We start from the raw sequence: 27,642 nt of genomic DNA on the forward strand, positions 1-27,642 counted from the left end.
TCCATCCTGCCCTGGAGATGGTGACTGGCCAAGGTGGTCACTTCCTATCAGATGTCTGAACACACCATCTTCTCTTCTCCCAGCTCTAGAACCTTCTGTGGCTTTCCAGCCAGAAGCAATTGGCACAGTCCTATCCTGGACCTCATACAGCCACCTCCTCTGACGTCATGGAAGCACTCAGAGCAACCTTCTTCAGCATCCGCTTATACCTGCCACCTGTCAGAGGGCTCCGGCCAGGCAGGAAGGCCTGCTCAGCACCCTTCGCCTTCCAGGAGCACGGAGCCTGTCCCTGGATCAAGCTGAGGCCCATGGACACCAGGGGCCATTTCTATTTAGGCAAGCGCTGTGCTGCCGAAGGCTCCCAGCTCCTGTAGAGCCCCTCTGCCCTCCTCCTTGGCTGTCTGAGCCCAGGGCTGCCCTAGCCAGTCCCTGAGAACCTGCTGGAAGGTGTTTTCCAGAAACCGGTGGCCTCATCTTACCCCAGGGTTTGACTCTGCTGAGGCTGTTCGAATCACTGCCTAGTAACCGACCTACAAACAGCAGCCTGCTTCACAGGCCTGTCACAGGCATATCAGATGATGTGCTAAAGGGCACCCCCACCCCCTCCTGGCTTTCTCCACTGAAAAGTCACCTGAGGACATCTCCTTCACGTCCTTCCTCCCCGGCTGTGGCTCACAAGGACCGGCTTCAGCTTCCACCTCCATTATGCCTTTTGTATGTCCCTCACTGGCTGCTTTGAGATCATCCTAAGTCTTTAATATGTGTCCAATATCCCTTGCAACTATAAAATGTGTTTGAGCCAGGCACCAGTGGCTCACACCTGTAATCCTAGCTTCTCAGAAAGCTGAGGCCAGCAAATTCCAATTCAAAACCAGCCAGAAGAGGAAAAACCTGTGAAACTCCTATGTCCAATTAATCACCAAAAAGCTGGAAGTAGAACCATGGTTCAAGTGGTAGAGAAAAAGGGGGAAAAAAAGAAAAGAAAACACTCAGGGATAGAGCCCAGGCCCTGAATTCAAGCCCCCAAGACCAGGAAAAAAAAAAGTACTTGCACCTTTGCTGTGTAGTCGCACGTTTAAGAAGTCATATTCTTCGAGAGCTGTACTATGGAAGGCGTCCATCCTTCCAGGTAAGGCTACTTAGGCGAATTTGAGCTCAGAAGGCAAATAAATTCATTAATTTGCAGCTCCCAATGAAGCGGACTAAGATTCAAGTCTAGGATTTTCCCCGGAGCTCCAGGACAACATCGTAAGAAGAGCAGGTGCTTCAGACAGCAGCCCAACACCACTCACCAGTGACCTCAAAGAAGACGCTTCCTCCCCCCAGGCCTCAGTATCCCCACATGTAAGCCAGGCCCTGGGGATGTCCAGCAAGGGCCCAAACACAGGACATCTCTACCGCAGACACAAAAGCAGCGGGCATTCCATGACAGGCAGTGATTATTCAACAAGAGGGAACCGAAGCTACGATTTTCCAAGCAAGCATTTCAGATAGGTCATGCTCCACTGCCTCTTCAGCAGTCAGCATGCCTCCCTACTGCCCCGATCTGTCTCTTCCCGTTTCTCTGTTCTCCTCCTCTACCTCCCTTACAAAGCTACAGGCTACTTCTCCACAGCCCTGGCCCTTTGCTGGCGATGGGCAGTCTACTGCTTCGATTGCCCAACTTTCACCCACCAGGGTTGGTACCTCCACCTGGCCACCAGTTTGCAACATTAGCTTAATCGCCTCCAGGAGGAATGGGCCTGGCCACCTTGTTCACAGCTGTGTCTGCAGCCACCGCTTGCTACAGTGTGGGTTGCAAGAAAGAGTGACAACCATATAATGGCCTTCTAAAGAAGAAAAGCCAAAAATCTAAGGAAAGAGGAAAGTATTGCATTATTTTTGCTTTTTTTTTTTTTCAGTTATGGAGGTTGAACTCTGGGCCTGAGTGCTGTCCCTCAGCTCTTCAGCTCAAGGTGAGCGCTCTATCACTTGAGCCACAGCATCACTTCTGGCTTTTTTCTGCCTATGTGTTGCTGTGGAATTGAACCCAAGACCTCCTGAATACGAGGCAAGCACTCTACCACTAAGACACCTTCCCAGGCCCTATTTTTACATTCTTGAAGCACTCACCTTTAAATGTCCTTGAGCTGTTTCTTAAAAATAAAGAAATAAATCTGTTCCCATTAGGACTCAAGTACTTTATCCTTACCCCCAAAATGCTCTACAGATGTTCTTCAATTCCTCTTTCCAATACATGGTCATAAGATTTGTTCATCACTTTTAACATCCTTCTAATTCTTTAACTGAGTGGTCATTAGTCACAGAGATCCTAAGGAAGGAGAACATCTTTGGTACAAGAGTGTTAATAATTTACTAGTTGTAAACTGTACTTTTACCCCAAACACCAGGTGGGTAGAAACATTACTCATGTTTTTTAATCTAAAATTTTCCTACATTTTTATGGCCTGTCCTTTGGGCTTATTTATGATGCTTTATGACAAAGGGACAACCTTTGTCATTGTGATTTACACTCTACCAACAAAGGCACAGAAAGAGATAAGAAACCCAAATTAAATCATAGCACTGGATAAGAGAACCCAAATTAAATCATCTCTCTCTCTCTCTTTCTCTCACAAACACACACACACACACACACACACACACACACACACACACACACAGAGTGAAAGTAAAAGGCTCATAATTTAAATTAAAGCAAAGAAGAGAGTAAGCATTAATAGGCTGTGGATTTTTTTAAAATAAAGGAAATTTCAAAACCTAAACTACAAAGTCTAATATTTAGCAATTCTCTGATTTTCAAAGACTTGTGTAATGCATTTGTGACACTATGGAATAATACCTGGCTAGCATCCATGACACCATGAAATAACAGCTATTAAGTTATTTCCAGACTATTCGGCTTGTGCATTTGTTCAGAAAGCCAAGCAATAAATTTTTGAAAGGTAAAATATTACCAGTTAGCAGCAGATACCAGTGTGCCCTCTTTTGTCTCGTATTAATGCTCCTCATCACAAATCTTCTCTAGACATCCATCTCCATTTTAACGAACCTTTCAAAAATCCTTAATGGTGTTCATTCCAAAACTTGCCTAACTCAAAGAAAGGCAATTGCTTTAAAACAAAAAGGCCGAAAGAACTAAGAAAAAAAGAAAACCTGCCTTTGAACTCGGAAAATAAAAGCACTGTTTATAATAGAGGCCAAGGGTTAGTTCAACAGAATAAGCAGCTGATCTTGTATGCTCAGCCATCTAAATACAACACAGCTAGATGCCATCCGAGTAAATGCTGATACACAGGGATCCCTAGTAATGACTGTAACATAACTTCAGAACTAATTGATGCCAATCTAAGGTATTCTGTTGCACTAATACCACCACATAAGTATACAGAACACTGGATTTGATTTTGTGTGGAACAGAGCAAATACTGACATTGGACTTTCAGGTATAATGCTACACTCAAATAACATGCACAAACTCAAATAACAAAACTGGATTGTGGAAGTACTTTGGAGTCACTTCTGGGCTCACAACAGAAGACTTAAAGAACTAGGTCCACATGCACACTTCAAGAAATGCCTGTAATGTTTGTATTTGATATGGCTCGAGGCCTCCACACATTTTTGCAAAATGCCAATTTTATTTCCTATTAGTGCTTTACAATGTGGTTTCAAAATGTACATATCTGACCCCGTTTATTTCTTCCATATATACATATATACATATACTTTTTTCATGGAAGCCAAAATAAAAAGAAGAAATACTATGCAATCATTTTCACTCCATCTTACCAATAAGATTACTTAGCTGATTTACTGGTGTTAATCCTTTTATATCTAGAATCCAAGAGTCCTGGCTTGTTTTCAAGTTATTATAAGCAAATCTTATACCAATCTCCAGGTAGACCTGTTTCATTTCCAAAGAATATTGGCAAGTTATCTTTTATTCAAATGGTACTGCTTAAAACCATGTAGACATGGTCTTTAAAGGTGAGATGTTCTCAGAGAATACCAACTTCCTGGAATTTGAGTCCTAAAGAAAAATGGAATGTCCTATTTTATTGTTTCCAAGTGGTTTTCTTTCCACTATAATGACTTCTCATTATTGGCTCTAATCTGGTTGTTAGGAGACTATCCAATACCCCCTATTCTTCATCCAAAAAAGAGAAAGTAGAATATGGATATGAAATGGGAAAACATTTTTATTTCTAGCAAAGTTGGTATAAAAAAGATATATTGCCAAATTCTAAAACAGAGATTCTAGTGCAGTACTTAATTTCCTAAAGTCAGTTGATATTGTCTGGAGACCTAAATTTCCTGATTACCTTCATGCCATTTTAGCTACAAAGTATCACTCACTGGTTGGTTTGTTTTCCAAGGGGCAATAACTATTCTGTGCTAACCTCTATTAAAACCTTCACGATCAGTCTGTCCATTCTATTGGAAGCCTAGATAGTTACTGCAAGAATTGGGCCAAGTTCCTTAATAACATAGTGTAACTTGTCAAAACCAGATACAAAGGGTCAACAGTTCACTGTATGATCCCTTGGGATTGAAGTTAGCAAATCAATTCCTATCCAGGCAAGGAAGATACTGTAAGATAGAAAGGGCCTACTTAAATTAGTATTTTTGAAATTGAATTACTGTAAAATCAGCCTGGAGAAGTATAGAGAAGCTTCAGTGAAAAGATGAAAGGGTAGACAAGCACACAGAATGCAGTGAGACCAGAGAGGCTTGGTGTGTGGGGGTGGGTGTGAAAATTCACAAGTGGATGCTATAAACAGAATTAAACAATGGATATGGGACTGTATGCTTGACAATGTGACAGGAGAGAAAGAGAAACGTTAAAGAACCATATGGTCCATTGGATCCTTACACTGCCTTTGAAAGGACATATCTAGTCTACCTAAAAATAACTTCAGGATGATGCTCAAATGCTGTTTTAGCAAGGGATCCATTTTATTTACTTGTTACCCCCATGGTCCCTACTGCTGTACCCACAATATGCCCACCCCTAGATGCCTCTGAAGCAACTTCTAGAAACTTGGAACTCAGCTGCCTGATTGTAAAACTACCGTGGTATTAAATACATAGTTTCCAGAGATGATAGATTCTAATAGAAGTAGAAAAGGAGAAGAACCTCAAAAGGCAATTATCAATTTACATGTGTCTCAGATCTCATGAATGTCAAAGTGCACACTTTGCACTCAGCTGCTGTCCTCTGCTTGGATGGCTGACACACACATGCACATGTGCACACACACACACACACACACACACATACACACACACACACACACACACACACACACACACACACACACACCAGGCTCTACAGGCCAGTCTCAGAATGTGGTCCCCAGTGGTTATTACAGCACCATGGCTTCAGTCCTCTATTCAGAACCACTGCAGAGAAGCCCAAGTTCCTCCCAGAGCCCACGAGGCCATGCGGTGTGCTGCCCAGACCTTCAGAATGACGCATCACCACTGCTGGCTGCGAGTGCTGCTGGCACCCAGCCCACAGCTGTCACCATCCGCAGGAACGGCCTCGGCTGAATGGTCACCTCTTCCAAGGCCACGGGTCTTCCCAGGACAGCCTAGCCCAAGCGCTGACCACAGGTGGTCACGCAGGCCCAGAGGCTTCCTCCAGCCAGGACCACCGCAAAGGCCGCTCAAGATCCACTGAGGGCAAGGAGGCGGAGGCCGGGCGGTGTGGCGGCTAGATCTCAGCCTCTGGCTGTCCCCTTATACTCTTTTATACAGATCTCCACCCCCATGGCACTGCCAGCACGTCACAGCCCGTCCCAGGGCCTGTTTCCGGGAGGCGATCCCACCACACCTCCCCCTATGAGCTGCCCCCCTCACAACAATCTTACTTCAGAGCTCACCCACCTCCCTGCTCACCCCAGCAAACACACAGCCTATGAGTCTACAGGACCCTCCCGCTTGCCTGGAGCACCCTTCCCTCCCCTCCCTCCTTTCTTTCTTCCCTCCCTCCTTCCTTCCCTGCCTCCTTTCCTCCCCTCCTTCCCTCCTCTTCTTTCCTCCCTCCTTCCCTCCTGTCTTCCCTCCTTCCTGCCTCCTTCCTCCTCTCCTTCCCACCCTCCTTCCCTCCTGTCTTCCCTCCTTCCTGCCTCCTTCCTCCTCTCCTTCCCTCCCTCCTTCCTGCCTCCTTCCCTCCCCTCCTTCCCTCCCCTCCTTCCCTCTGCCCCAAAGTCACATCTTGTGTGAGCCTTCCCTGACACACCGGGTGGGAAATGAAAGAATCCTTTTAAGGAGGAACAATTCTGAGTTTTTTCAAACACAAGTTACATATCTTTCTGAGTGTCCATGTTGTCCCAGCACACCCTGTGCAGTGGGTGGCCAGGGCCTCTCAGCCTCGTTCCTGATCAACTCAGTGGGGACAATGACATTACTGTCCTTCTCAGAAGAGGTGCAGGGATTCAGTAATGGTGGAAGTAACAGACTGTGGAGATTACAAAACTCCATGGAAGTCTAAAGAATGATTGTGAGGTAGCCCTAAGAAATCGCTCACCCCCAAACTTGCACTGCAGAGTATCTGCATCCTGGCCAACAGCTCAGGGTCCCAGGAAATTATCTCAGCTGTGCGCAATGCTGAGTGACATCAACAAAGAAGGATGAACCCCCAAGGGCATAGTGACAACCCAGCTGGGGACACCATGGAGGAAGTGCCGCCCGACCCAACCCAGTCTTAATTCTTTCTTCATTTGCACTGTTTCCCATTACTTCAGACTTCATTCTCATCTCTAAGGTCTATATGTTCATCAGATGAGCTTTAATGAGCTTTACACTTTCAAACCAGCCATATGTCTGCTTATTGCGATTAAAAGCCTAAATTGCTCAATATATCTTCAACCCAAAGTTTTTATGTTTATTTCTGATTCTGTGAAACAAATATACTTTACTTGCCTTAAAAATAAAACAAGAATGGTGGGGATGTAACTCAGTGGCAAAGCTCTTGCCTAGCAAGTACAACGTCCTGGGTTTGATCCCTAGTACCAAAAAAGAAAAGAAGAAAGGAATGAAAGGAGGAAGGAAGAAAATGAGGAAGGAAGGAAGGAAGGAAGGAAAGAAGGAAGGAAGGAAGGAAGGAAGGAAGGAAGGAAGGAAGGAAGGAAGGAAGGAAGGAAGGAAGAAGGAAGGAAGGAAGGAAAGAAGGAAGGAAGGGGGGAGGGAGGGAAGGAGGGAGGGAGGGAAGGACTCCTTCAGCATCTCCAATGCTTTTACCTTGTCTCCATGTATTTTTTTATTTGATAGAAGGAAATGCCATGCCCACAACCTCATATTCCACCCTTAGCTGATCTGTGAATTAACTAAGGTTATGCCAGAGACCTCTCCAACCAAGCAGAGGTGACCCCACCTCTCACAGGCACCAATGAAAACCACAAAGGTCTAACACTCACCATTATATTATATATCTGCTTTTTCAGATATGTTTGTGGATCCCACTACAGCCAATGTATTTATTTCTAAAGAGAGAATGATATAAGCTAAGGTATAAAAGAATTAACAGGCCAGGCATCAGTGGCTCACATCTGTAATCCTAGTTACTCAGGAGGCTGAGATCTGAGGACCACAGTTCAAAGTCAGCCAGGCAGAAAAAGTCCATGAGACTTTTATCTCCAATAAACCACTCAGAAAACCAGAAGTGGTGCTGTGGCTCAAGTGGTAGAGCGCTAGCCTTGAGCTGAAGAGTTGAGGGACAGCGCCCAGGCCCAGAGTTCAAGACACCCCACCCCCCGCCGCCCTACCCCAAACAAGAACTAACAACAAAATCCATTTAAGAGATAGCATTATCAAAGTATAATTTTGCAATTATACATTAAAAAAATAAGTGCAACATTTATTTAACGTAACAATAAACAGTGCTGTAGGAGGATGAGGAGCACAAGGACCACATAGTATGACTTAGAGCAGGCTCCTGTTACCATGTAAGTGGCCCTAAGTGCCAATGGAGAGAAATAGGGAGTACATTACTACAATCCTACAGGCACACCTCTTCTATATGGGGAAATATTTGTCTAGGATAAGGCAAATTTAGAGAACAATATTATATTGGTGTAGTGGGGAAAGAGAATGTGTGTGTTTGGGTACATAATTATTTACTTTTAGGAAACTCAAGGTCCTTCAATTCACGGTTTTCTTTAAAATACCAATCTACTAGAAACTGCCTTGATGTTTCCATGTCTTTGAGGATTTTAAGCACTCCTTCGATTTTTCTTCATAGCTTTGTACAATTTAATGTTCAGACTAGGGAAACTGGAAATCTCCTCCAAATCAAACAGCTCCTGAAATCTATCAACAAATTTGTTTTCTTTCTCCAGCCTGAATTTCATGGCCCAAAGGATAATGGTAGTTTCTCTGCACAGATGGTCAAAGGTAACAAGGAGTTCTTCCAGGAAAGGATGAGCATAGACAACGTCGGCAGCCAGAATATAGTCAAAATTATGAGAAGACCGGGGAAAGTTCTCGTGTAAAGCTACACCCCAGGAGAGTTCTTTCACCTGAGGTAGGTGCTTGCATTTCAGTTTGGTATTTCGAGAAATATTATACTGCAGGTTCCCAAGTAATTCAGGCAAGTCTGTGGCGGTCACACGAGCACCTGGGAAACAAAGGTTGGGAGAAAAGTAACCCTCTTGGAACTAAGTTAAACAATTATGTTTCAGATACACTCTGCACTTCACACAAAAGAAAGGACAGTCAGTACCTTCAGAAAAGCCATTTCTTTCATAATGGATGCTAAGGCAGAAGAAAGAAAGAAAGAAAGAAAGAAAGAAAGAAAGAAAGAAAGAAAGAAAGAAAGAAAGAAAGAAAGAAAGAAAGAAAGAAAGAAAGAAAGAAAGAAAGAAAGAAAGAAAGAAAGAAAGAAAGAAAGAAAGAAAGAAAGAAAGTAGAGAGCTGCGTGCAGCCACACCTGGAAGATGGCACCGGCTTCCGCCCTCCGCCTTCCCGATGGCAAGTGCTCTCTGTGGTAAACAACTCCTTATATGGCTAAGGCAAAGAATCTGGCTTGCTTCCGCGCACCTGAACCTATTGGTGGTTCCCACGTGGCGTATCAGAGTTGGCTACCCAGCGGGTACTTAAGGCTGTGGGGAATTCTCCCCGGGTTGGGGTCAGAAGATTACTAAAAGGTCCTGAATAAACTGCAGAGAGAAGAGTTCGGTGTCGAGTCTTCCTTGGTGGTCGAGGTGGTAGCAACACATGGTGGCCCGTATGGGGACTCAGCCATAACCCCAACAAGGACTCAGAACTCTCTGCGGTCAGGGTGGTGCACTGGTAAGTTCCCAGGTAAAAGGGGGAATCGGCGACAAGAGGGGGGGGGTAAGTTCCCAGGTAAAGGGGGAATCCGCGACAAGAGTGGGGGTAAGTTCCCAGGTAAAGGGGAATCCGCAACAAGAGCGGGGATAAGTCCCCAGGTAAAAGGGGAATCCGTGACAAGAGCGGGGGATAAGTTCCCAGGTAAAAGGGGAATCTGCGACAAGAGTGGGGGGGGGGATTTTTGCTCTTCTCTGTAGAGAGAGAAAGAGAGAGAGAGAACCCGGGGCTAGTCAATAGAGTAGCCAAAAGTAAAAGTAAAAGTTTGTTTACCAGCTTTAAATGTTTAAAACATGGGCGCTTCTTCTTCGCACCCAATTTTCTTGGCTCTCAATGAGCTACTGCACTCAAAAAAGTTAAAAATAAAAAAGTACTTTAGAGAGATTTTTGGATGAATGTGACATCGTTGCCCCGTGGTTCGCTGTCTCCGGAAGCCTCACGGTGGCCTCTTGGGAGAAACTAGGGAGGGACCTAGATTTTGCCTCTGAACAAGGAACGCTTAAGAGCAGAGTGAGACCAATATGGAAATTGATAAGAGGCTGTCTTGAGGACCAGCGCTGCAGTGAGGCGGTAGAGAATGGTCAGGCCGCCCTAGAAATGCTGTAGGAAGAAAGATCGGAAGGAGCTGGGAAAGTAGGGGGCTGGGAAGGGGTGGCTCAGTGGTAGAGCGCTTGCCTTGCATGCCTGAGGCCCTGGGTTCGATTCCTCAGCACCACATAAGCAAAAAGAAAAGAAAAAAGCCGGAAGTGACGCTGTGACTCAAGTGGTAGAGCACTGGCCTTGAGCTGAAGAGCTGAGGGACAGCACCCAGGCCCAGAGTTCAGGCCCCGGAAAAAACCTATTCAAAAAATGCTGCAAATTTGTCTAAACAGTTGTCTAGTTATCTTTTAGGTAATTGAACTGGGGAGTTCGACAGCCTGATGGAACAGCTCAGGGTTGCCATCGTCATGGTGAACTCGACCAGAGTGGATGCTGGATTGGCGGAGGGGTTATCTTCATGGATCTCCGCTGCTGCTATGAATCATCTTAAGGAATGGGCGGGTTTGGGAGCCCTGACAGGCCTCCTGGTGTTAGCCTCCTTGGTATGTCTGTGGTGCAAAATTTGCCAAATTAGAGGTTCTCAGCGTCGCATTGCAGCCATGATTATCCAAGCCTTTACAGCCATTGGAGCAGGTCAGTCCCCCCAAGCATGGCTTGCCACCCTAAAACAATGAACACAGATTGCAAAGCCAAAGTACTGCAGTCGAGAGGCATGAGTTTTGCCCTCGAGGAGAACATGTTTGATTGCACATGGGTTCGATTCGCCTTTTCCCGTCCTTGTGAAAAACGAATCAATGGACAGGCTGAGTCATCCCTAGAGAAGGCGCCCTCTGGGAGAAGGCTTGTATGCAGTCCTTGCAATTGCACAACAGGGATCAGACCTCTGTTCTCATCTGTGTTCTTTAAACAAAAAAGGGGGAACTGTAGAGAGCTGCGAGAGGCCGCACCTAGAAGATGGCGCCGGCTTCCGCCCTCCGCCTTCCCGATGGCAAGTGCTCTCTGTGGTAAACAACTCCTTATATGGCTAAGGCAAAGAATCTAGCTTGCTTCCGCACCTGAACCTATTGGTGGTTCCCACGTGGCGTATCAGGGTTGGCTACCCAGCGGGTACTTAAGGCTGTGGGGAATTCTCCCCGGGGTTGGGGTCAGAAGATTACTAAAAGGTCCTGAATAAACTGCAGAGAGAAGAGTTCGGTGTCGCGTCTTCCTTGGTGGTCGAGGTGGTAGCGACAAGAAAGAAGGAAAGAAAGAAAGAAGGAAGGAAGGAAGGAAAGAAAGAAGGAAAGAAAGAAAGAAAGAAAGAAAGAAAGAAAGAAAGAAAGAAAGAAAGAAAGAAAGAAAGAGAGATGGGGGAGGGAGGGAGGGGTATAGAGAGGGGTAAGGAGAAAATGGAAAGAAAGGAAGATAGAAAGAAAGAAAAAGAATGAGAAATAAAGAGAAAAGGAGGGAGGGAGGAAGCTAAAAGGTCCTGAATAAACTGCAGAGAGAAGAGTTCGGTGTCGCGTCTTCCTTGGTGGTCGAGGTGGTAGCGACAAGAAAGAAGGAAAGAAAGAAAGAAGGAAGGAAGGAAGGAAAGAAAGAAGGAAAGAAAGAAAGAAAGAAAGAAAGAAAGAAAGAAAGAAAGAGAGATGGGGGAGGGAGGGAGGGGTATAGAGAGGGGTAAGGAGAAAATGGAAAGAAAGGAAGATAGAAAGAAAGAAAAAGAATGAGAAATAAAGAGAAAAGGAGGGAGGGAGGAAGGCAGGGAGGGAGGGAGGAAAGGAGGGAGGGGGACTACTATCCATGCATACCACTATACTTTCTGTTCTCCTAGGGTTTGGTCTCTTTTTTGTTGTTGTTATTGGTGGTGGTGGTGGTGATATTTTTCTATTTACCTACCATAGGGAGAAAAATAACTGAGAGGGAACTTCTAAATATTTGGTTACCTCATTAGGAAAATCCAAAGTCATTGATAAAAGGTAAACTGTTACTTTCGTATAAGATTTTGAACTTCGGTCATATGGAACAAATAGGTTCATGGAACACTCGTCATCCTCTGGTTGTACAGGAAGTGCTCATATGAGCCACAGGGGAGGAAAGAATACTTTTCAATGAGTTACATGATAATATCATGGCATCCATGTTTTTCCCAAGGTGAATGATGTAACTCCATCATAAGTGTGCATTGTCCCATCCAGATATGTTTAAATTCTAGCCACACATGTATAGTGGTCATAAAGCCAGAGGTCACCGCCACAAGACAGAATGCTTAGATGAAGACAGTGCAATGATTTCTGGGTTATAATTAAATAGTAGTGGTCATTTTCAGGCAGAAATTTAGCAGAAACAAATTCATAGAAATTTGGTCCTTAAAGTGAACTTCAAGCAGTAGCACAGCCTGGAAATAACCTGTAAATAAAGCTAGATTTGGTGGGAGAAAAACAAAAGAGAGGGTAACAATGCCAAGCAAGAAATGTACTTATTATCTTACTGATGTAACTGTAACCTCTCCATACAGCATCTTTACAAGAAAATAATAATTTTTTTTAAAAGCTAGAATTGGCCAATTCTGTAGCATCAGACAAGCACAGGCTAGACGAAGGAATACAAAGCCAGAACTAGACGTCTAGACTGATCAGAACAAATTAGAACCCATTCTTCAGCTACATGTCAAATTTCTCTTAATATTTCTTATCATACATTAAAGGGGAAAGCAAATAGCATATCGTTGTTAGAAGCCTATAAATGTGAACCATTGAATTCTAATATAGAAAGACCTATCATTTTCAATAAAATTTTTTTAAAAACCATGATAAGGAATATACCAAGCTCATACTAAATATAAATTACCCAACTATTAAATTTAAGGTCATTGCATCTAGAAAGGTAAACATCAACACTTTTAGAATACTAGCTAAACAAATTTCCCATTATTTGATATTTGTTTCAAGTTAGACAAATACACCAAAGGAATCAATTCTTCCTAACTGAATAAATGACTTCCCAAAACATAAATTCCGTTTCGGGATCAAAAAGCTCACACACAAACAACACACATACACACACACACAACACACACACACACGGACTTCAAGGGTCTTATTATTATTTTTCCAGTGTTTAGAAAGTTGTAAATTGCTAAATCTTGAATTCCTCTCAAGATTTCAGAGTGGCAGGTGTGTACTTCTGAAGATTAAAGAAATCAAGACAGATTTGGTTAGCACGAATCAGAGAAGGTAGCTAAATTAAGGCAATGGAATAGATAATCACAACAAAGACTGAACTGAAATAGACTCCAACATTCATAGAGACCATCACACATTTAGTGAAAGTACTAGGGATCATAGAAGAAAAATGGAAATGAACTGAGAAAATAAATCCAGGGACAAACACTTAAGATTAGAAGCAGATGTGTGATTTTCATATAATTTCTCCCTGATTCTAACAAATGATTTTTTAATTAAAAATATAGGACTACAGAGCTGGGAACAGATGACTCACCCTTAGTACTCAGGAGGCTAAGATCTGAGGATCACAGTTCAAAGCCAGCCCAGGCAGGAAAGTTAAACTCTTGTCTCAAAAAAACTACCAAAAAAAAAAAAGTGTAGCTGTGGCTCAAGTGGTAGAGTATTAGCCTTGAGCACAAAAGCTCAGGGACAGAGCCGAGGCCCTGAAGTCAAGCCCAGGACCTACACACACACACACACACACACACACACACAATAGGAGTACAAGATCCAAAAGGGATCTATAGAACGCTGAAATAGTCCTCAAATCTAAAGTACATCAGAATTGGCAACTATTGACTGTCTAAGTCCAGAATTTCATACATCTCCTCTATCATTCCAGATGCTGAAATCATCTCCCAATCTGTATATTTCAGATTAGATTTGTGACTTCTTACTGCATGGAAAGAAGCAACACTGTTTACATAGAAAATTCTGGAAAGAAATCAAGGAAGAGATGTTTAACATTGATAAACAGCTTCTTGATAAGCCCATTTATGTAACTAAGAATTTACAAATAAATCTGGGTCACTAAAGTGACGAGTAATATTGGATCATTAAATTCTCTGACCACCTCCACCGCCCCCAACACTACATAAAAAATACCTAGTTGGGCGGAGGCAGGGGCAGATGGGAAGGGATGGGAAGGGGAAACAAAGGAGGAGGCAACAATGCTTGATAAGAAATGTACTCATTACCTTGCTGATGTAATTGTAAGCCCTCTGTACAGTATTTTCACAATAAAAAATTTTAAAAACCTACTTACCAAGTAAACTTGCCACAATGGAAACCAATCCTGTGCCAGCTCCAATTTCAATCACATTCTTGTCAACCATATTATATTGCTTTGCATTTTTTTCCAGGAAATAGCATAAAACAAGAGCCTATGAAATGTTAAAAAGGAGGGCTGTTTAGTAGCAAGAAAGAACAGAAAATTAAACACTAATAGATTAAATAGATGCCATGATTATGATACACATGTGTGCACATGTTGAGTAGCAGTATATTTGTGGATGCTTATATACATCATTCCAGAAATGACTACCAGAAATAAATCTTCTCATAGGTTCAGTATTTTTTTAGCTAGAAAAATTCCTTGGAAGCTGGTCACCAGTGGCTCATGGCTGTAATCCTAGCTTCTCTAGATGCTGAGATGTGAGGATCATGGGTCCAAGCCAGCCCGGGCATGAAAGTCAGTGAGACTCTTATCTCCAATTAACCACCAGAATATTGGAGGTAGAGCTGTGGCTCAAGTGGTAGAGCACTAGCCTTGAACTGAAGAGCTCAGGGAGAGCACCCAGGCCCAGAGTTCAAGCCACACAACCAATACAAAAAAAAAAGAAAAGAAAAATTCCTTGGGGGTTATTGAGAGGAAAGTCAGAAATAACTAAGAGTATACAGTGCAGTGGCTTAAGTCTAATTACCATTAAAGAAAGCAACCTCTAGAACACTAGTCATTTCCAAGTTGAGTCTGATTGCCCTTCATGGGGCCATTGGTAAAGAAGTAGAGGCTTAACTCATTTAAAAAAAAACTGAAAGTAATAAGCATTTTTATTTAACCTATAAATGTGATTAACTAAAAGTAATTGGTGAAAACAATGTCAAATTTTTAGTGTTCTTTGAGGTCACAGATTAGAGCTCTACAAGGTGATGTCCCATTCCAAGTACAATACAAAAATGAACTTTAAAACTGACTGGAGGGGCTGGGAAGATGGCTCAGTGGTAGAGTGCTTGCCTTGCATGCCTGAGGCCCTGAGTTCGATTCCTCAGCACCACATAAGCAAAAAGAAAAAAGCCGGAGTGGTGCTGTGGCTCAAGTGGTAGAGCGCTAGCCTTGAGCTGAAGAGCTGAGGGACAGTGCCCAGGCCCAGAGTTCAGGACCCACGTCCGGACTCAAAAAAAAAAAAAAAAAACTGACTGGAAAACATATGGAAAGTAAATTTAGAAGGAATTATACCGAGGGCCAAACAACAGCTCCATAACAATCCGTGGCTTCTTTAATCCGAATCTCATGACCCACAAAATGAAAGCCTTCCCAGGAAATGGTGGTTACCAATGCAGGAATAAAACATCTCGCCATGATCTCTCTGACCACTCGAGTGTCATCATGCTCTTCCTCGGCCTCTGCAAAGAAAAAGTTAGTGATTGTGTTTGTAGCCCCGTACACAATGAGAAGAGTCTGATGGAAATGCAACATTTCTTAGTCTACGTCACTTATGCCTATTTATTGAGGGCAGACGAAATAAAACTCTTCAAAATATCTCACAAATAAGCCTACTGGGGTGTCAACATCAGATTTTTATTGAAGTTGGTATTATCACTAGCCATCTCAACCATATTAAATGAATCGGGGATGAGAGATGGAAGAAGTGGGTGGGGGAGGGGGAGTATGGACATTGCTTAGGGTCCAGACAAAACCAAGTAGGCCCCAAATGGCTCCCAGCTGAGCTACATTCCACGGGAAAGGACCTGTCTACAACCCCACACTCCCACTACCACAAATGCTGACCCTCTATGGACATACAGAGAAAACAGAAAGGTGAGTTTTGGAGGTTTTTTTTTCATCAAGATCGATCTTTTCTAATAAATGCTACTACATTTCTTAAATGACTGCAAGCATTCACATTCAGGAAGAACTCCAGGAACTAAATAATATTGGAAATACATTTTTGTGAACTTTAACTTTCATTTCACTATATTCACTTAGTTTGCTGAGACTGCAGGAGTAGGGTGGCAAAGTTTGCTGTGGACATTCTGCAGGGAAAAGCAGTGAACATTAATTGCTTCCTTGACCTTTAACTGAGTGTGTCCTCTCCGGGTCTCCTTGCCTACTGCTTGTAAGTGTAGCACTGCTTTGACAAGTCACCTAACATACCGGGGATTAATAGATGTTACAGTACACTATATCCCAGGAGCATCTCCTAAAGTTCCAGTCTTTGATATAAAAAACTTGCCAGTGAATATTTACTGGAACAATCTGACATCTGTGACATGGGACGGTCCCCTAAAGGACAGCTGGCTAGATTGTTGTTGCTGCTAACAAGTGGATGACAACAAATGATCTGACTCTCTGTCTATCTGAATAAAGCTAGCCATTTCTTTTTGATAATGGCTACATATTTGTCTTCATAAGGAAAGGAAAACATAATTGCATACTGTTTTATAAGTGAAATACAATTTTAGCTGGGTGTCGGTGGCTCACACCTGTAAATCTAGCTACTCAGAAGGATCTGGAGATCATGGTTCAAAGCCAGCCCAGTCAGGAAAAAAATCTGTCAGACTCTGATCTCCAATTAATCACAAAAAGCAGGAAGTGGTGCTGTGGTAGAATAGTTGCCTTGAGCACAAAAAGTTCAGGGGCAGCACCTATGCTAAAAGTTCAGGCCCCAGTAAATAATGATAATGATGATATACTAATGATAATAATAATAATAAACTTTAAAATATACATGAGGTTGTTGTAAATGAAAGCTATATATACTTCTAAGATAAAGAATTTTCAAGGTGATTTTAGGAAACAACCATATCCACTATTAATTACGATATACTCTATCTACACTCTACATATACATTATTAAAGAACACAACTCTCTCCACTGGATATAGTAATTTAAATCTAATTAGATACCTAGAATGATCTTGTATCATACAGAAAGCATTAACTGGTTGAATAAAGTTAATTGATGTTGTATAATAGTACTCTTGTATTTAAATAATATATGTATGATACAGGCATTCCATAAGAGAGTCGCCATAATTAATAGCATGAAATCAAAATCTATTAAATATAGCTGCTTAAAACAACTTGGCTCAGGGATGAGGCAGAATAGAAGCATCCTCTCTGACGACATAACAAGTCAAGTAACAAGGAAAGAGGAAGGGCATCTGAAGAGAAAAAGGAAGAGCATCGGGCACCACAAAACAAGTGTCAGGACGTCCGCACACTGTGGAGGAACAGAAAGGCAATGGAGAGAAGCAGAACCCTCAGCTCACACAACCACAGATGGCCCTGGCAAGAGAGCAATAGACCAGCAATTTTAAAAGTAGGGTTAAGTCCACACTTCCTGCAAGCCTGAAACCCAGAGTATGGATTAATATGAGTGTCTGTTCATGGCGGGCTCAATTCAGAGAAGGAAGACGTGTTGTCACTCCCCTTCTCTCAGTAAGCATCAGTGGGACGCCATCTTGAGAGGGGAGCCTATTGTTTGCGATTGAGTTACTCTGGGGACTTGTGGGTCACAGTCTTGGGATGCCTGTGTCTTCAATGTCCGTGCTAGACCATCCTGGGTGTGGATGAGTTCTCAGGTAGACCTGTGAGCCATTAAAGCTGTAGGGGGGTGGGACAGTTAAGGATATTCTGGTTAGTGTTATCACATTTCCTGGCAAGGAGCAAGTCTTAAGAGCCTGAGGATGGCAGCAGAAACAAAGCACAGAATCCATGGCTGGCAGAGTGCTCAGCTTCTGGGAGCCACCTCCCAGTTATTTGTGTTTGCTGCTAGGCAGACCTGAGAGCAGAACTTGAGCCCAGTAGAGCCCTACAAATCACATGACTTCCTCCCAAACTTCTACAGAGTAGGGAACTATTGTCATTATTTAATTAAATCAAAAGACACATTGAACAGCACAGGCTAGCAATATAATACCATCCATGTCAAGGCTGATGACAAGAATCTCATCATGGGAATATAACAGAAAGAGCAGTAATATTACATCTCATTATTGTAGTAGAGTGGAGGGATCTATGTTCCAGACACAATTTATAAAGAACATGTTCCCCACAGTGTATGACTATCTGTTTATTGATATGGAATTGAATGTTGAAATGATTAATGCACTAACAGATAGTGCTTGGCCTTAACAGATAGTGCTTGGCCTTTTTTTTTTTTTTTTTTTTGGTCTGTTGCAGGGTTTGAACTCAGGGCCTAGGAGCTGTCCCCGAGCCTCTTTGTGTTCAAGGTTTGCACTATACCACTTATGACACTGCGCTACTTCTGGTGTTTTGAATGGTTAATTAGAGATAAGAGTCTCATTGGGACTTTTCTACCCTGGCTGGCTTCAAACCATTATCCTCAGATCTCAGCCTCCTGAGTAACTAGGATTATAAGCGTGAGCCACCAGCACCCAGTTAGTACTGGGCTTTAAGATCTACAGAGGAATTGCATCCAAAATCAAGCAGCATTATCATACATATTATCTAATATATATTTCTGAAGAATTTTTCTGCATCTGTTCTCTCCTTTTCTTGTGGCATTCAGGCCACAAGACAAACAAATAAAACTGAACAAAATGTCCCTGGCTCCCTGAAGAAAAAGCAGAAAACTCCTGGTGTCTATACCTTTAAACAAAAGCTGCCTACTCTGATGTTAGAATACTGTTTTATCCAGTTAATATTGTAAGGTAAATCCTGAAAGATCATAATGAAACCATCACTGAGACAAAGAATTACAATGATGTTACTATCTTGGACTTATATATGCATTCTGATGCATTTTCATATAAGAAAAAGTCTTACAATCCTTGCTATTAATCTTTGTGAATACTGGGTTAAAAATCTACCAGGTACTCTGCAAAAAGAGAATAAAATGAAAATTAGCAAGATTCTCTCACAATGATAATTTTCTTGAGGAGAATTCAACAGTGAGTTGACCATAGGGATGGATGGCAGCAAGACTTCACAAATAGAAGCTCTGTCTGTATTTTTCTCTTTTATCACTTTAAGGTCAGAAAGAACAATAGTAAATGAAAGGGTCAAAGCACAGAAATACACCCCCCCCAAAAAAAAGAAGGAAGAGAACATTAATTCTTTAATAGCTATGACAGCTGAATTCAAGCTTCCATTTGAGCACTGTCATGAAAACTTGTCAAAGTTAAGAATCACTCTACTAAGTGAAAGAGTCTGTCATTCAACTGGATCTTTTCTTCAAAGTCAAATGTCATGTGCTTTTCAGAAATATGTACAGATTTAAAAAAGAAAAAGAAAAAAACAGATGTTAAAGACATTTTTGGACTAGTAAATGGTCACAGGCTAACACTTGTGAACAACCCAGCAATGTCAAGATCTCAAACTTTGTGTTGAAATGAATTCCTGAGATTTCAGAAATGTACAGAGTCTATAACTAATCAAGTAGACCAAACAATCTTATAGTTTGTTTTTCCAATGAAACAAAATTAATCTTTTCCTGAGACTGCTCAGAATGTTGGTAGAAAATAAAAAGGAGCCTAAATTAATTGTACTCAAAGTTTAGTACTTGGATCTAACAGTACAAATGTCAATGAATTTTGGTGAGTGTTGCACAAGCAGCATGGATTCCCTAACTCATGAGAAGTATCCTAAAGAAATACTTGCACTAGGGGGCAGGAAGAAGCCAAGGTACATCTGGTTTCACTGTAGAACATCACTCTGAGGATGCTGGTAGAATCAGACATATATTGAATAATGATTTTTCTTCTGTAAGGTGAAGAAGAGCTGATAGAGATCGTTGGGGCAAGGACAGACATGATTAGATGTGATACGTAAGTTTTGTTGGTTTTGTTGTTGTTGTTTTGGTTTGGGGGGGATTGTTTTGCTTTGTTTTTTGTCAGTTGTGTTTGAACTCTGGGCCTGGGCACTATCCCTGAGCTTTTGAACTCTAGCTAGCACTCTACCACTTGAGCCATAGCTCTACTTCTGTTTTCTGGTGGTTAATTGGAGATAAGAGTCTCACGGACTTTCCTACCCGGGCTGTCTTTGAACCGTGATCCTCAGATCTCAGCCTCCTGAGTAGCTAGGAGTAGCTACTCCTAGTAGCCACCAATGCCCAGCTTAGATATGATACTTAAGAAGTACATCTGGCATCAGGAGCCAAAGGACTAAGATTCGGAAGCTAGTTCAAAAGATGCTACAAAAATCTAGAGAAAGGGCGGCAATAAAGGCAGTAGCCCAGAGCAGAGGAGCTATGGATGCAGTTGTGTGCTTTGGGAGCAGGGGCAGGCCTGAGTTCTGAAGATATGTGAGGCAGATTGGCAGTTATTTTTAATATAAAACGTGAAAACTCAGTATACACTTACTCAGGTCAGTTATTAATTTTTTAGTATGTTGATGAATGATGCTCACATTATGTGCTATTAATATATTGCTTTGGATACAGTCTGATAAGTTGCTTAACCTGTGTTAGAATTACTTAAACATCCTTATATTGTTAAGGCAATATTATTCATGAAAGTCATAGTTCCTATTTACCCAACTCAATAAAGACTGATAGGAACCCTTTTGAGAGACATCCATGAGAGCATTGCACTAGGTCCTACAGGGAGCCAACTGAGTGTGACCAGAAATACCACAGCATCACCGATGAGCAGTAATAGACATTAATTACATCTAATGTGTTCATTCACTCATTTATTGAGCACCCGGGCACTGTGGCGATGAAGACAGAACAATGCAGAATCGATCATTTGAAAATAGAAAGTCCTACATCTCAGAGAGTTCAGCAAAGAATTACCTGAGCCTTTGTGATTATGAGCTTGCCAGCCAAATAAGGTAAGGAAGACATGTCAAATATAGGAATGATATGCACAAGAGCCTGCTGGAAGACTCTTGAGAATTATAATTGAGAATAAGTGGGGGTAGCCGCACTACATAAAATACTTCAAGCCATACTAAGTCTCGATGAAACAATGAGGCACTGAAGAATTCAAACAAAAGACAAGTGTGGTAAGATCTGAGTTTGAAGAAAAAAAAAAACATGCAAACTGCAGTGTGGGAAAAGATCTAGAAAGTATAAAGAACATTTGGAAAGACCGACAATTAAAGGCAACACAGCACACAAGAGAAGAAACACGGAAGACCAAGAGTCAAAGAAACTGGTGCTGAAAATAGAATGAGGAGTATGGAAATCTGTTAGGGAAGTAAAACAGGACGTAATGAGTGAAGATGCAAAGGAAAAGGAGGCAGTGGAAATGAGTCTGGGTTTCTGAATAGCCAGGGATATGCTAGATGGAGGGGCAAATTTGAGGAGGAGAGCATTCGTGATTGGTGCTTATCTGTGGCTTGACACGTGGGCCATGAGCTGTACTGCTGATTGCAATCTTTCTGCAAGAACAGCTGCGCAACAGTACCAACTGCTGTACCTTCAGCTCCAGGACTGCCAAGGAAAGCCACCACACCACACCCTGGCCACTCCCCTGTGGTCAGCTGGTGCTCAGGCACTTCCAATTAGCCATGTTGCAGCTGGAGGCCCCTTTTGGCCCACCTATCCATCTCCCTCACCTCCCCCCTGTGGAAGACCTATGCTGTAATCGCAACGTCCACATAGACATTCGCACAAAATCAATTCTTTCCATGTCCAATGCCATTCTGGCATTATTTCTAGAAGGACCTAAACTGACACAAGGTGGCATGTGCCATGTCAGTCAGCCAGAGCCACAAACTGGAGCTGTTGTTCATGGGAATACTGAACTGTGTGTTGGGGGGGGGCGGGAGGAGAGGCAAGGGGGAGTCTGCACCTTGGAGTTATAATTCTATAACACTTTGCTACTTATGTTAACAGCTAGAGAGGTGCTCTTGGCAATGGGCAAGAAACACCACTTCTTTGGAATATGTGGATGAGGATTTAGACAACTTAGATTATCATGTAGCGCTAGAAATAGAGAGGAATTCTTAGCACTCACCCTAGTCCTAGTTTGAATCTGTATATAAATGGCATCTTATAATTCTCAGATCTTCACGACAGTGTTGAAATACGAGAACTGAGCTCTGAGTTCACTCCATCCTTTCCAAGCGCAAGATACTAAGTATAAAAGAGTTAAGACAGATCAAATCAACATCCTTCAGTACTAGAGAGGACTGAGTGTTCCTCCACTTGCCGGAACACTTGCCAAGAAAAAGCCACCTGCAATGACACACACTTAATCCCCTTCGTTTATTTGCCTAATAGATGGTGATGGAGTATGCTTGTTTATGTTGCAAAATATTTCTATCCTAGTTTTGTCTCAATCTTACCTTGAACTTTAAATTCCTTTGTCATTTGTCAAATTGTCAACCACAGTTGAAATCAAGAATTGTTACTAATGGTAATGATAATGACATAATTTTATTCAAACACCACCTAGAACCTTGTCTTCATTCAAATGATCTAAATGGCTGGATTCTCTATATGATTACAACTTAAATGTTTATGTTTGCAAGAATCACAACAGTAGAACTGTTGCTATTGAAGCCAACTCCAGGCATGCACCCAACTCTATCTGCCAGAAGCAATGGTTACCTAGGTAGAAGCTACCTGGTAATGCCAAAATAGAAAAAAAAAATGGACTATAATTCTTAGAAAACATCTACAGTGTGCCCAGATCAGAAGGAAGAGAAAGACAAACCAAGATAATTTTAATTTTATTAAAACTGCTCTACTAACACATAGCAATTCTCTTAATCTGTCTCAGAAATATGAACACTTGTATCTCAGTTAAGAAATTTCATCTTTTTTTTTTTTTTTTTTTTTTTTGGGTCCAGTCGTGGAGCCTGAACTCTGGGCCTACGCACTGTCCCTCAGCTCTTCAGCTCAAGGTTAGCACTCTACCACTTGAGCCACAGCGCCACTTCTGGCTTTTTTTCTTTGTGCTTATGTGGTGCTGGGGAATCGAACCCAGGGCCTCAGGCATGCAAGGCAAGCACTCTACCACTGAGCCACCTTCCCAGCCCAGTGTACAGCATTTTTTAAAAGCTATTCGATTTTAACAGATCAAAGAAAAACTCTTAGTACACCTATATATTTAATTTATTGTCTGTCAAAATTTCTCTAACATAAGTGTGCAGTAGAATATTTTAGTAGATTGGAGCTGTTTTCATGTGTGGAAACACAAGGCATACTATGCAATTCATAAAAATCCTATCTCCTCTCAAGACTTCAAAGGAGGGCTGGGAAGGTGGCTCAGTGGTAGAGTGCTTGCCTTGCATGCCTGAGGGCCTAGGTTCGATTCCTCAGCACCACATAAGCAAAAAGAAAAAAGCCAGAAGTGGTGCTATGACTCAAGTGGTAGAGCACTAGACTTGAGCTGAAGAGCTGAGTGACAGCGCCCAGGCCCAGAGTTCAGGCCCCACAACCGGACCCCCCCAAAAAAAAAAAGACTTCAAAGGACACTGCTAGTCTATTGTTTGCCTTCCTAGATTATAAGGAGAAATAGTTATTTACCTCCTTGAACTTCTGGGTCCATCAGTGATGACTTCACAGATTTCTCGATGTAGGTGACTTCATTATCATCTCTCAAATGCTACACAAATAATTCATTAAAATATCAAATGGTAATGTTTATTCAATAATACATATGATGTATTTTTATTTTTTATTATTGACTTAATTTATTTTACTTCTTCCTAACACCATTCATTATGAATGCCCAACAGCATAATTTTAGAGATTATAAAGAATTCTTCAAGCTGTATTTACTTATAATGTATACTTATAACTATACAAGAGAATCCAACTCCAAACATAGCTGAGAAAAAATATTAACAGCATCACGTTAGCAAAGTATGATTTTTAAAAGATCATACAAACACGACCTAGTGCAAATCAAAATTAGAGTAAAGATTTCAATCAGAAACCCTAAAAGCTACTGGAGAAAGAGAAACCCTCATCAGCCAGAACCTCAGTGGTCATAAAGACAGGCATCATCTTCCTGTGGCCAGTTAGACAGCAAGTTTACAATCTAACTAATCATGAGGAATGAAGGTTTGCCCTGGGTAGGGAAAACACTGGTGCTAATGCACCATAAAGCAGCCCAGCAATGGATACCAAGTCCTGATCAACGCATCATTAACACATCTATACCCTCAAACAGCCCAACCCCATGGCTTTGTTTCTACCTTAAGGAGTCCACACCATTCTAGCAAACACTGGAAACTGAAGAAATTAAAAAGCTTTATGACTCTCCAAAACATCAGGGAAGAGAATTACCTTAAGTGAGCTCTAACTCAACCTTAAAAAAAAACAACTTGATGTGTTTACGGCTCAATGTGCTGTCATACAAAAAATAAATAAATAAATAAACCTACTAATTAAATCTCACACTCCTTGCTTCCACAGATCCTGAAACACTTCACGGTCACCACCTTTTTCCTTATAGCATGCCTTGGTAAGGTCAAAGCCAAATTATTTCCCTGACAGTTTACAGACAAGGTCACACCGCTTAAGCAACAGCAAGACGCACATCTTGTTTGCAATTTAATATGTTCCATTAAAGAAGGCAGTTTTTATACCTGTTTGCCTGAAGGTGGGCGTCTATTCCACATTAAGCCTGGATGTACCTAAATGAGTCAGCTGAGGTTAGGGAAAGCTAAACAACAGCATCCACAGCTCTTGTTTTGTTGCTGAGACCCGTGGTAGTGCCTGAAAGTCTCAGGCCAGCAAGTGCTTTATTACTGTACAAGCTGGCAGCAAGGTTGTACTTGGGGATTAGGCTCCTGACAGCTGCAGCTTCAGGCTGGAATGCAGGGATGGGCTGCTCCCTGCCTTGTCTTGCTACAGGGAGAAAGCTGGAGGTGGATGGATGCCAGCCACTCCCTCGAGGTAGTGAAGCCTGTTGGGAGGAAGCAAACCAATTCTTCAACCTCCTAGCCAAGGGTTATTCTAAGACTCCGTGGCTATAATGTCATAAGAAATGGAGACCACCACTTTTTATGTCCCCTGTCTGGGTGTGAATACTACCTGTGGAACCTGACAACTATACCAGCACGTTTGCAGCACTGCTCTGCACGGAGGAATGAAGTAACTAGAAATCCTTGCTCTCTCCACTGAATAGACAAGCTGGGGCTGCTGTTCCTCTGATTCCTGCAGGTGGCCATGTAGACATGTGTCTCATGGCCTGGGAAACACCCCCACCAGCCACTGAAAACATCTACCAGAGGTCACAAAACCCCACAATATGCACCCTGAGGATGAGTACAACTTCTAAGAAACACTTCTGTGGTGAGATCTCAGGAGGCTGAGATCTGAAGATCATGGTTGCAAAGTGTGAGACCTTTCAAAAAGCAGAAAGTGGAGCTGTGGCCCAAATGGTCGTGTTCTAAGCCTTGAGGGGAAAAAAAAATCTCAGGAACAGCACCCAGGCCACGAGTTCAAGCTCCAGAACCCACATCAAAAACACAAATTTACATACCATGATGTTCACAAAACTGAAGTGAGGTTACTAATGCACTGGACAGGACTAAAGATCAGGAAATCTAGTGTTAGTTGATCTTGTCAATAATCATTTAGATTTTAGGCCATTTACTTTGTCCCTTGACTTTACTTATACAACAGGAATAATATAAAAGACCCATGATATATTGGGGGGGGGGGAGGAATAGGTAGGAAACATTTCAGAAAAGCCAAATTCTAAATAATGTGAACTACAATGTATAGGCATTAATCTGGGGCCAGATACTCTGTGTTTTACTTTTGTTGTTGTTGGTCCTGGGTCCTGAACTCTGGGCCTGGGCACTTCCCTCAGCTCTTCAGCTCAAGGCCAGCACTCTACCACTTGAGCCACAGTGCCACTTCCAGCTTTGTCTGCTTATGTGGTGCTGAGGAATGGAAGCCAGGGCCTTGTGCATGCAAAGCAAGCACTCTACTACTGAGACACCTTCCCATTACTTTTTTAAAAGCAAAAATAATTACTTGACAAATAAAAGTCACCTATCTTTTGCAAGGAGCTATTTAAATATCTCATAAACCCCAATGCTGTCATGAACATGAGGACAATACACATTCCAATTACTCTGAACTCTTTAGACTAATACCTGCAGCTAGCCTCTGCTTGTTAGAACTTGAAACACACATATTCACACACACACTCCTGTTAGACAGCTGTGAGAAAGCTGTCAGGCGGCCAAGAATTGCACAGACAGTTGTCTGCTGAAGGGAGAGCCTTCCGGGAGCTAGGGAAGCTGACATACAAGTATCACCAGTGCAGCTGCACCAACCTTGCATAAGTAGGGTTTGGGGGCTGGCCAGGCAGGCGGGCGTCGAGAAGCCAGAAGGAGCTCACAAGGCGGCGAAAGGCAGGTTAAAGCTCGAAAGAGACACACACTTCAGGCTTTTGATCGGTACTGATGATGAGTAACCGAAGTGGCACCCCTCTGAGCCCAAATCCATCTGTCAGGAAGCCAGCCTCTGACTAGTGAGGTAGCTTAAAAGCTGATCTAGGGTTCAGGGGTCCCCGCACAGCCACTCCACAGGTGGTGTGACCCCCCCCCCCATTCAGCTTGTCTGACGACTGGTTAACCCCATGGCAGGTTCTCTTGAGGGGCCATGGCGAGGGTGAGTAGTATTTCCGGTTGCTGGAAGTGCCACCTGCAGAATAACCGAGGGGGCTTCACGGGACGGGGCGGGGAGGCCATCTGTGGTCTGCACACTCGTTTATTCAGTCTTCAGTTCATTAGGAATGCCTGGCTTGCCGGCTAGGCTCTCCTCTTCCCTCCCCTTCCCCGGGTTCGCCGCTTCCCTGCCTTCCTCCCAAACACCGGGGTGGCGGTCACCAGGCCAGCCTGCGGCCTCGGATCCTCGTCGCCGCTGGAGCTGCCCGAGCTGCTGGCGCTCCGGGCGCGGGCGCTGGGGCCCGGGTCCCTCGGCAGGGCCGCCCTGGCCGCTCTGCCCCGCGGGGTGCTGGCCGCGGGCGCCCCCGGAGCTTCCCCCAGAAACCCACCGGGCCCGTCCCCCGGCCGCCTCCCTCTCTTGGGGCGCGCCGCCCCGGCCGGGGGCTGGCCTGGGCCTCTCTTGCCGGCCGGCCCCGGGGCCTCGCCGGGTCCGGGCTCCCACTCTGGCTCCCACTCCGGCTCCGGCTCCAGCTCCAGCGCGGCGGCCGCGGCCTCCGCCTCCCCGGCCGCCTCCTCCCGCTCCTTCCTCAGCATGCAGGTCACCGCACGGTGGAGCCGCCGGCTTCTGACCAGGGTGGCGTCTTGTTTTTCCTGTTGCGCTAATCTAAAGAAAGAGTCGATCCGGAGCTGCGTCTGAAAGTGAAACGGACATCCCTCAGAACCCTCACGTCTGGGAACACCAACTCATGATCTTCCCCAAACCAGTTCCCGCCCAGTCAGTTCCCAACAACACCTACAGCAGCACCTGCGCACCAAGGAAGTCGGCCTCCCCAAGAATTCCTTTTTGCCAGGCAGGGTGGCTCGTGCCTGGAACCCCCCAGCTTTGGGGGAGGTGGACACTGAGAGGACTGCGGTTTAAGGCGAGCATGGGAGAAAAGTTTGTGACACTCTCAACAAACTGGGCATGGTGGTGCACACCTAGATCCCAGCTAGGTGGTGAGGACTGCAGTG

The 27,642-nt window shown here is 43.4% G+C and overlaps 2 protein-coding genes and 1 long non-coding RNA gene across 4 annotated transcripts in view; all 3 read right to left on the bottom strand.

Annotated features, from left to right (window-relative positions):
• LOC138813493 (uncharacterized) overlaps positions 1-3,228 on the bottom strand; it is a 90,541-nt gene extending 87,313 nt beyond the window's left edge. For both annotated transcript variants that reach the window (XR_011367820.1, XR_011367819.1), the window contains exons 1-2: positions 2,958-3,228; positions 2,192-2,311 (exon numbers count right to left, since the gene is read on the bottom strand). This is a non-coding gene — a long non-coding RNA (uncharacterized lncRNA). The remainder of the gene's footprint in view (positions 1-2,191; positions 2,312-2,957) is intronic.
• A 4,672-nt stretch (positions 3,229-7,900) lies between these two features.
• On the bottom strand, positions 7,901-23,606 carry LOC138813984 (putative methyltransferase-like protein 21E). The gene is made up of 5 exons (XM_070002646.1): positions 23,528-23,606; positions 22,011-22,129; positions 15,319-15,485; positions 14,128-14,245; positions 7,901-8,623 (listed from the first exon to the last, which is right to left on the bottom strand). The coding sequence occupies exons 3-5, from the start codon at positions 15,439-15,441 to the stop codon at positions 8,220-8,222; spliced, it is 645 nt and encodes a 214-aa protein (XP_069858747.1). The 5' UTR covers positions 15,442-15,485; positions 22,011-22,129; positions 23,528-23,606; the 3' UTR covers positions 7,901-8,219.
• A 90-nt stretch (positions 23,607-23,696) lies between these two features.
• Positions 23,697-27,642, bottom strand: part of Ercc5 (ERCC excision repair 5, endonuclease) — a 28,075-nt gene continuing 24,129 nt past the window's right edge. The window contains exon 15 of the mRNA XM_070002640.1: positions 23,697-27,324. Coding sequence (XP_069858741.1) covers positions 26,776-27,324 — 549 coding nt within the window. The 3' untranslated portion in view covers positions 23,697-26,775. The remainder of the gene's footprint in view (positions 27,325-27,642) is intronic.

This window comes from Dipodomys merriami, unplaced genomic scaffold (genome assembly GCF_024711535.1).
Source record: "Dipodomys merriami isolate MVZ:Mamm:240054 unplaced genomic scaffold, mDipMer1.0.p SCAF_6, whole genome shotgun sequence".
NCBI lineage: Eukaryota > Metazoa > Chordata > Mammalia > Rodentia > Heteromyidae > Dipodomys > Dipodomys merriami.

What these genes read in the sequence shown, in the direction of transcription:
- LOC138813984 (XM_070002646.1), bottom strand. Translation starts at nt 15,441, where the DNA reads ATGGCGAGATGTTTTATTCCTGCATTGGTAACCACCATTTCCTGGGAA. An exon ending in GAGCTGTTGTTTGGCCCTCG is followed by an intron (nt 14,246 to 15,318) that starts GTATAATTCCTT and finishes AACATTTCATAG; the next exon opens with GCTCTTGTTTTATGCTATTT. An exon ending in CATTGTGGCAAGTTTACTTG is followed by an intron (nt 8,624 to 14,127) that starts GTAAGTAGGTTT and finishes TTTGTTTCCCAG; the next exon opens with GTGCTCGTGTGACCGCCACA.